General features: G+C 54.3%; 1 protein-coding gene across 1 annotated transcript; it reads left to right on the top strand.

The window, feature by feature from the left end:
- Window positions 1–1,359: 1,359 nt before the first annotated feature.
- Window positions 1,360–2,914, top strand: SOX3 (SRY-box transcription factor 3). Its single transcript, XM_079911389.1, has one exon. It carries the CDS (start codon window positions 1,375–1,377, stop codon window positions 2,719–2,721), a length of 1,347 nt encoding a protein of 448 aa, XP_079767515.1. The 5' UTR covers window positions 1,360–1,374; the 3' UTR covers window positions 2,722–2,914.
- Window positions 2,915–9,986: the final 7,072 nt, after the last annotated feature.

The raw sequence follows: 9,986 nt of genomic DNA, 5'->3' as shown, positions 1-9,986 counted from the left end.
CCCACCCGTCGCCCCCGGAGGCTCCGGGAGTTTCAAACGCTGTGCCACTCGCCTGGGCTGGCGGCGGCGGCAGTCGGGGGTTCCCTCTCCCCGCAGCCCGCGTTCCCGCGCCGCTAGTCTGGCAGACAACCCGACAGGCGGGTGATGTCGCGCTCTGAGTCTCGCGTCTCGAGGCTCTGGTCAGGAAGGCTGTAAAACAAAAAAGGAGAAGGACGGAATCCGTTAAGCAGAGCCTTTTCCCCGGGGAGGCCGCGCGGCTGCGCAGCGAGAGCAGCGCTCAGTGGTCCTGGCAGGTGCGCGGCCAGTGGAGGGGGCCCTGCGGTTCGCCCGGAGGACGGCCTCGGCTCCTCTCCGGCCACCGTCCCCCCCCTCCAAGAAACTTTTCTTTCACTTGGAGAGGCTCTGTGTTGCCATGAAAACGGATTTTCCAAGGGGCCCGACCCTCCCCCTCAGGGGCATCGGACTGGAAAAACCGAAATGGCCAGAGAGCAGAGACAAAAAGGGGCCGCTAAGCGGGGGCCCGGAGAAGAGAGCCGAAGCCGGTTCACCCCCTCCGCCCCCCACACACGCCTCGTCGCACCACCGCAGGGGAGCGCCTCCGCCCGGCCGGGGCAGCGGGCGTCTGACTGCTCGCCCTCCCGCAAACCACCGGGAGCCTCGCCGCCCCCGTGCGCTCCGCGGTCCCGAAGCCTGTCTCCCGAGCCCGAGTCCCTGACCCCCGCTCTGTACTGGGCGCGCTGGCCCGAGGCTTCCCAGCGGAGGGTCCATCTGGACAGGGGCCGATTCCTGGGAGGGCTTTTCGGAGCCGCAGCCCGGGGTACCTCCGCTGCGCCCTGAGTCCCCAAGCCCGCCTGGGTAGCTGGCTATGCCTAGTGTCCCTAACGCTGGCAGCAGAAGCGGTCAGAGGACCTCCGCGCAGACAGCGGGAAGCTTTGCAGGGTGGACCCGGGACCGGACGCCTCTCGTCACTGACAGGGCTGCAAAGTTGTTTTCTGAACCCCGTGGGCGCCCCCTGCCCCCCCAAACCTGCTCGCGCTCCCCCTCCCCCCTCCGTCACCTCCTCGAGTTTCGTTCTTTCAAACTTTTTGAGACCCTAATTGGTGGTCTCTGAGCGGCTCCCCGGGACTCCCGCCTCCTGAATAACTCTCATCACGTCACCGGGCCCAAGAGGGGCGTGGGGGTGAACGAAAGGACTCCCCGAACTTTTTTCTTCCAGCGGGGCCGAACGGCGGCTCCGTGATGATTGGCCAGGGCGCACCACTGCGAGCCTGTCAATCACCGGGCCTCCCGGGAGCGAGGGGCGGACCGAGCCCCAACCCCGGGGGATCCGAGCAGGTATATAAGAGGCCCGGAGAGCGCCCGGCCAGACTGCGAATGCGACCAGCCCGAGACAACGCATCAGGTGCGAGTAGCCTGCAGGTTCCCGCTGATTTGGCGCTGAGCACTTCGGCAAGACTGCCCTTCCTGCCCGACCCACTGGCCCACCGGCCCCCAAGCGCCCCTCCGACGGAGTCCCCAGGCCTTTTCACCGTGGCCGCTCCAGCCCCGGGAGCGCCTTCTCCTCCCGCTACCCTGGCGCACCTTCTTCCCGCCCAGGCCATGTACAGCCTGCTGGAGACTGAACTCAAGAACCCCGCGGGGCCACCCACCCCAGCTGCAGGCGCGGGCGGCCCCGCAGCCCCGGGCGGTGCAGGCAAGAGTACCGCGAACGCAGGCGGCGGCGCGAACGCAGGCGGCGGCAGCGGCGGTGGCGCGAGCGGCGGCGGCGGCGGCGGCGGCGGGGGCAGTGACCAGGACCGGGTGAAGCGGCCCATGAACGCCTTCATGGTGTGGTCCCGCGGGCAGCGGCGCAAGATGGCTCTGGAGAACCCCAAGATGCACAACTCTGAGATCAGCAAGCGCTTGGGCGCCGACTGGAAACTGCTGACCGATGCCGAGAAGCGGCCGTTCATCGACGAGGCCAAGCGGCTGCGCGCCGTGCACATGAAAGAATACCCGGACTACAAGTACCGGCCGCGCCGCAAGACCAAGACGCTGCTCAAGAAGGACAAGTACTCCCTGCCCGGCGGCCTGCTGCCCCCCGGAGCCGCGGCCGCGGCCGCCGCCGCTGCCGCCGCCGCCGCCGCTAGCAGCCCGGTGGGCGTGGGCCAGCGCCTGGACACGTACACACACGTGAACGGCTGGGCCAACGGCGCGTACTCGCTGGTGCAGGAGCAGCTGGGCTACGCGCAGCCCGCGACCATGAGCAGCCCGCCGCCGCCGCCCGCGCTGCCGCAGATGCACCGCTACGACATGGCCGGCCTGCAGTACAGCCCCATGATGCCGCCCGGCGCCCAGAGCTACATGAACGCCGCCGCCGCCGCGGCTGCCGCCTCGGGCTACGGGGGCATGGCGCCCTCCGCCGCCGCCGCCGCCGCCGCCGCCTACGGGCAGCAGCCAGCCACCGCCGCCGCCGCCGCGGCCGCCGCCGCCATGAGCCTGGGCCCCATGGGCACGGTGGTGAAGACCGAGCCCAGCTCGCCGCCGCCCGCCATCGCGTCGCACTCGCAGCGCGCGTGCCTCGGCGACCTGCGCGACATGATCAGCATGTACCTGCCGCCCGGCGGGGACGCGGCTGACGCCGCCTCGCCGCTGCCGGGCGGCCGCCTGCACAGCGTGCACCAGCACTACCAGGGCGCCGGGACTGCCGTCAACGGAACGGTGCCGCTGACCCACATCTGAGCACCGGCCTGCGCTCGCCGCTCCTCCGCCCCACCCCGCCCCGCACCCCCGAGTTGGGACGCCTTGTTGTTTAGCTTTGCTTGCCTGGGACTGTTGCCTTGTACCGATGATGGGGAGGACAGAAAGTTTTGCTATAGCTGTCGGGTTTTGTACAAAAGCAAAAAGGAGTCCGGAGTGGCGGAAATGGGACTTTCTCGAGCTCGCCTGCCTCTCTCCGTTGCCCCTCCCTCCCCTTTTGTAGGCTGGGAATCGCTGTGTTGTTTGCAAAGAAAAAGCAGCACCCCCCTTCTCCTCCTGGGTTCCTGGGTTTTTCTGTTGCATTTGAAAATGTTGTTTCGTTAGTTTGCTGTTAGCCGAGTGAGTGGATGGGAGAAACATACTCTCTGGTGAGGCTAGCCTGAGAACTGCAACGCCTCCTCCCCCAGTAGCGTTGCATCTGTTTTCCTCGTGGGCTTTGCGGGGGGTGGGGGGCGGGGCGCTGACCGCTCGGAGCGGCGCGGCAGCCAAAGCAGATGTTAATTTATAGCCAGGTGTGCGTGTGTCTCCCGCCTCGCCGCCCCTGACCGCGGGACAGCTTCTGTCCAGTCAGCATTTAGGCTACTGAGTTGGTGATTTCTGCCGTGATCTGTTTGATATTTCGTCGCGCTAACGTATTTGGATTTCGTTTGGGTGGTGGGGATAAGGGTCTATTTTGTTTCAGGTTTTTCAAGGTTTTACTCCGAATTCCTAAATGAGAGATCAATAAATTTTATAACCAACATAATGGAGTCCTGGTAATTTTGCGGGCCTGAAACTTTAGATGCGGCTTAGGGAGGAGACCATCACTCGGTATTACGACCCATGCCGGGGTCCCATGCCGGGGCCAGGGGTGGGAGGCTGGGGAGAGGCTTGTGTGACCTGAAATGGTTCCTTTTTAACTACCGGTGAGCCCAAACACAGAGAGACGCTCCCGGTATTTTCAACTGAAACTCCGAGGAGAAAGCGATTTGTCTTCCTGGGAGCGTCTCCTAGGAGCGAGCACACGCCGGCTGAGGCAGGCACCCCGCGGCCACGCACTTGTTGATCGCGGCGGCGGCCACGCGGGGCGGGGAGGGGCCGCCGCGGCCGCGGAAACCGGCCTCCAAAGGGGCACATTTACCTTTGTGCACTGGGGCGGGAAGACACTCGAGCCAAGCTGAACGATTTACAAAACGAAAACCCTTCGGAAATATCAGTTAGCCTATTAAACACAAATAATTACAGGAATCCCTGGCAGGAAACGAATATATATTTCAACCGTGGTGGGTGAAGCGGCCGGAGCCAGCATTCAACGCTGGAAGGTGTGGTTTTTAAAAGTCCACCTTAGATTTTAAAAGGTCTCTCAAACTCCTTCGATGGCTTTTTCTTTTTGACTTGTCAACCCAGTCCACTGATTTGTTTTCTAGAAGAGACTCCCTCTCATCCCAAGCCTCGAGCGCGCTTTCGACTCCCTCCCTCCCCCTACTCTCCCTCCGTCCCTGACCCTTGGGCATTCCACTGTGCCCCCCGAAAGGCCTTTCGTTTCGCGCCTGGCCACACGGCCCCAGTGTATCTGGGGCCTAGGAAGAAAACAAATAGAACCAGTGTTTTTTTACCCCCTCCTCAGCTGTTTGAGGTGATTTCCTTAATCCCTCTAATCCTGTTACCTCGCTATCCCAGAATAAACTCGGGCTTTCCAATAAGCTCGGCCTGGTGTACTGTTTTTTATCCTCATCCACTCCTGACCACAGGTTTCTTTGCTTGAGGTCTGCTGGACTCTGGGCGACAGAATCTCCCGTAAATTGGTCCGAATTCCACATTCCCAACCGGCTTCCTTTGTGCGGGCCAGCCATTCACCTGCGAGCCGGGGTGGGCCTCGGGGGGAGGGGCGGGCGCTTTCTGCGGCTTCGGGGGTCGTAGCCGGTTTTTACACATCCCTGCGGATCCCGGAGGCCAAGCTCACCACGCCTCTCCGAGAAAGGTCGGGTCTCCCAGGGAAGGCAGCAACACCCCTCCCCTGCAGACGCTGGCACTGCATCCCTCCACCCGCCGCACCCCATCCCCGACTGTACCGCACGGGGTGGGAGGGCTCCCGGCGGTGATTTACAGGCCCGGGCACGTCGCCCTACAGCCGGCGCTCCCCCCGGGCCTGCTGCGTCCAGCGTGGCGAGGCCTCGGTACCACTCCCTCCTCTCCCCGTCCCAGGGCCACGGACCTCGGGCCCCTTCGAGCCGGTCGGTGCCGCAGCCTTGCTGCAGTGATCGGAGAAAAGTCACAGGCTACCAGGTCCCCCCTCCCCCGTGCTCCACGTCCCAGGGGCGGGAGGAAAGTCTCTTGTCATATCCACGCCCCTATTCATATCTTTCACAGTGTTTGGGCCTTCATAAAATACCTGTCCGTAGGTGACTCTGGGTTCAGATTGCTAGCAATTGTGGACACAAGTTTGGTCTGAAAGACTCCAGGGAAGGGAGGGTGAAAACAAGCAATTCCGCCCCACTGAGGGGGCGGTGCCAACGCGGGAATAAACTGACACTGCTTCTTTCCAAGAGTCCATTGTGCTCTGCCTTCTTAGAAGTGCCAGGGTCACCCTTTCAGCCGGTCTCACACACTGCTCACTCCCTCTCTAAACATCCACGGCTTTGTGCCCTACTTTGTCTGATTTCCAAATTGCCTTTAAGAGAAAGGATTTCATCAATCAGCACATTTGGAGGATTGAAATATAGATGAAAGATAATTGTTTTTTAACTTCAGCAACAGGGAAGAGAACGGAACTGAACTGAACTGGAGTGAAACTTCCATCCTCTAGGCCAGAGTTTTCCGACTAGAGCATCCCCTCCCCCCTCCCACTCCTCCCCTGCTTCTACTGGGACAGTTGGCCCTTAATCTGTTTTATAGATGAGGGTTCTGGTAAAATTTAATTTGAAATAAGGGTTCTGCTGCTTAAATGGCAACAATAACAAAATCCGGTCAATCCCCAACTCCTGCCTTTTTCGGCTTGTTTTACATATGAGAAAACTGGCCCCTACAGGGGAAATGACAGCGCTCAAGGTTGCTTAGCTGGTTCTCTGGCTGCATAGCGGAGCCAGACTCCCAGGCCTGGAGGGCTCTCCGCTCTGCCACAAGATGGAGAGAAACCGATGAAATCCCAGCCCCAGCTGCCGCTCAAGCCCTTAATCCAGCGGGGTCTCTAGAGAAAAGAGGTAATTCCTGACACACAGACACCTAGTGGCCACTGCTTGGCGAATGGAGAAGTGACGTGGGGAGCACGGGGTCCTTACAGAGGGAAAAGCACGGCCCATCCTTTACACCCCCTGATAGGAGCAGAGTTACCTTTTGATGGGAATTATCCTACACAGAGATTTTCTTTCCTGGCTTGTCTATACAACTCCCCTCATTAGTCTCCCTCCTAGACATCTATAGGGGGAGAGGGCATCCAAAATGCAGGTAAAGATTTATAAACAAAGACGTTCAGCACAGACCTCCTTGCAATGGTAAAAGTTACACACAAGCCAACTCTTCAACAGATAGGAAAAGGTTATGTAAAATATGTTTTCAAAAACAAAGACTACTTTGCAGATACTAAAAATTGTGTGTGGAGAGGTTTTAACGACACAGGGAAATGCTTAAAACACAAAGTGAAAAGAGCAAGATGCACAAGTATATTCAGTATGTATGACCTATTTAAAAATAAGTATATATGACTGGGAAAATATACAAAAATGCAGGGTAGTGGTACGAATACTGGTTAGTCTTCCTCCTATTTATTCGTACTTTCCAATTTTCTCCGATAGGATTGTATTCCTGTTGTCACCAGAAAAGGCAGCTTTAAGACATATTCTCTCCCAGTCACAAACACAGAAATGTGTCTCCTTGTGAAAGAAGAAAGTTCAAGCTTTCCCTTCGTTTGTTTTGGGGCGAGGAGAGGGCAGGGGGCCCCAGCAGCAGCAATTCCCTAGCTCTCCTCGGGGTTCGGGGCTGCAGTGCACACACCCGAGCAACCTCCTGCCAAGCGCCCTCCTCAGTACGCGGGGACAGGAGCAGATTAGTGACGGCACCGTCATTCTTCAGACCCACTCACTGGAGAAAAAGACCTCCTTGGGAGCCAAGCTGAACGGCTTGGGCCGCGGGAAGCAGGGCCCACTGAGGAACCAGAAGGCACATAAGCCCAGGGGCCTGAGCAACTCTCACTGCCCTTCTTGGGAGGGGGGTGGAGAGCAAACCCAGGGGGTGGGTCCTGGGCCAGGCAGAGGAGGGGCTAGGGGAGCACCCAGCTAGCATCCATGCAGCTGAATGGAACCCAGGAAGCTGTGTCCCTTCTCCCCATCACCACCATCTTCACCCACAGCACCGTCATTGCTTGCTGGGCCACTGCCGTGGCCTCCTACCTGTTCTCCCTGCGTCCACTCTGCTCCTCACCAATCCATTCTCCCTAGAGCGTTCCCTCCACTTTTCAAACAGAAATCCTATCGCTGTCACTCCCCTTCTTCATAATCTTCTGGTAGCTTCCTATTGATTGCTCTTAGAAAAAATGTCCCAACTCCTCCAAAGCTTTGCCTGATCAACTCCGTGTACTTCTGTGCCTCCCTCCTTCAACACCCTCCCCAGGGTCCCACTGAGAAACGTTTGCTGAATAAATAAGCCACGGTTCCTGATGGTTTCATATCTAAATAAATCTTGAAGTCCAGTAATTTTCTCAGATACAGATTATTATGCACAGTGCAGATTTTGTTTTGCATCTGCAGGGTCCCCCCAAATCTCCACATCAAGTGCAGATTTCCTGATAATTAAAACAAAAATCTACCAGCAAAAGTACATAATTTCTTTCCTGCCTCAGGGCTTTTGAACTCGCTGTTCCCTTTTCCTGGAATGTTCTTTCCCAAGCTCTTCCCTCAAATGGTTCAATGTCCTCTGGAAGATCTCAGTTCAAACATCACTTCTGGGAAGGCTTCCATGATGCCCTCCTCCAGAACAAGACAGGTCTCCTGTTTTAAGCTCTCACAGCACTGGGCACCTCTTTCCAGCACTGATACCAATGGTCATTTTACGTTTATTTGCATGATCTTGCCTATCGCTGGTCTAGCTCCCAGTCTGTAAGTTCCTTGAGGGCAAAGACTGTGCCTGGTTTGTTCACCAATACCTAGCACAATGCCTATTCCACATTAGGCTCTCAAAAATAACGTGGAGTGTTTGCTGCATGTTTAAGGAATGGGGGCTCTGGGGGCTTGAAAATAACGGGAGGAGTGGAAGCCCATGAAAATCAAGACAATCTCTCACCTTGGCGCCATCCCTTACCAGCTGTAGGCAGTTGAGGATATCACTTACACGGAGCCTCAAGTGGGAACAACAATGTCTCTGGATTGTTTTGAGGATTCAAAAAAAAAAAAAAGATGCTTTGAGAGCTGAGCACAGTGTCGGGCACACAGCTTTGTGCAGTATGTGTTAGTGATGACTGTCACCTTTCTTAGGAACCTCTGTTGACTCTTCAGGGAGGAGCTAGTGCTCTCTGGTCTGATTCTGTATTTTCGACCATCACAAGTGATGTTTCTCATTGCTGAGGCCAGTTCTTGCTATACAAAGAAGGCAAAATAGAACATCACCATTAAAAATGAACAAATCATATGACAGCAAAAACATAAACACACAAAAAATAGATACATTGGACTTCCTCAAAATTAAACGTTTCTGCTTCAAAGGACGCCATCAACAAAGTAAGAGACAACCCACAGAACAGGAAAAAAATATGTACAAATCATGTATCTGATAAGGTGCTTGTATCTAGACTATATACAGACTTAAAACTCAATAATAAAAAACCAAATTACCCAATTAAAAATGGGCAAAGGACTTGAATAGGCATTTTTTTCCAAAGGGAATATACAAATGGGCAACCAGCACATGAAAAGATGCTCAACATCATTTGTCATCAGAGAGCTGCAACTCAAAACCATGATGAGATACCACTTCACGTTAACTAGGATGGCAGTAATAATTCTTTAAAAATAGGCAATAACGAGTGTTGCCGAGGATGTAGAGAAATTGAATCTTTATGTAGTGCTGGTGGGAATGTAAAGTGGTGAAGTCACTTTGGAAAACAGGCTGACAGTTCTTCAAAAAGTTAAACATCAAGTTACCATATGACCCAGAAATTCTACTCCTAGGGATAACAAAAACATAGGTGCACACAAAAATGTGCACGCTAATGTTCATAGTGGCATTATAATAGCCAAAGAGTGGTAGCAACCTAATTGCCTATTAACTGATTAACGGATGAATAACATGTGGTATATCCATACGATGGAGTATTATTCTGCAATAAAAAGAAATTGAGTACTTGTATATATACAAGGTTAGTATATGCACATGTATTACCTAGCTCTGTCAGCTGATGAGAAGGCCAAGAAACAATGACATGCCAGTAGCAACAAACACATCTAGAATCCAGATCTTAGTTTCTAACATCATTCTTCAATGGAAGGAACCAGGCATCTTTGGGAAAATGACTGCTTCTAGGACTGGAGCCAGAAATATGCAAAATGAGTCTGGAGCACCCTGCAGTGCCAGAAAGTAAGGTAAGGTAAGAAAGAAGGCAAGGAAGGAAGGGAGGGAGGACCACAATAATGGAGGTGTGTCAAAGGGATATCGGAGCCACCTAAAAGAGTTCCCAATGACCGAATCTGGAACAATTTGAGCAACAAAATGAATAAAGTAGTATTGCATTACAACCCAAAGTATACAACAAATATGCATCACCCACACTGATATAAATAAGTAAATACAGAAATGAGGGGAGGGCATGAGACAAATCGCCTGTGCAGAAGTCTAAATAATTTATGTAAATACTCTGGCTTCGGAGAGGTGGAGCATAACTCTGCACCCCTTAATTCTGGGCTACTCATAGTGACTACCTTCCAAAGAGAATACTAAAGGAAAGGGGGAAAAGAGTAACTTTTTTTATCACATTTTTTAAATTAGAGTAACTAATATGGTTGCAGAGAAGTATTTTTTCCATTCTTTGTCTCTCTCCCTGTCTCCCTGCCCTGCCCCGCTCCGAATAATACAATCCAAGAGTTGGAGGGAGTCTTAGAAGTCATCTAACTCAACACGCTGCCACATTTATAGCAACTCTAGCAGTCATAGCGTGAACTGTTCCTATGAAACGAAGCATACTATTTTCTAGGGTAACTCATAAGTTAAATTCTGCTATTTTCATAAAAGTATCTCTATATTGAGCTTAAATATGTTTAAAATGTTAGGTTACTTTTCCCTAG

The sequence above is a fragment of the Stenella coeruleoalba genome (genome assembly GCF_951394435.1).
Source record: "Stenella coeruleoalba genome assembly, chromosome: X".
Classification (NCBI taxonomy): domain Eukaryota; kingdom Metazoa; phylum Chordata; class Mammalia; order Artiodactyla; family Delphinidae; genus Stenella; species Stenella coeruleoalba.
This window is presented reverse-complemented; position numbering and strand designations above follow the sequence as displayed.

What these genes read in the sequence shown, in the direction of transcription:
- SOX3 (XM_079911389.1), top strand. Translation starts at nt 1,375, where the DNA reads ATGCGACCAGCCCGAGACAACGCATCAGGTGCGAGTAGCCTGCAGGTT.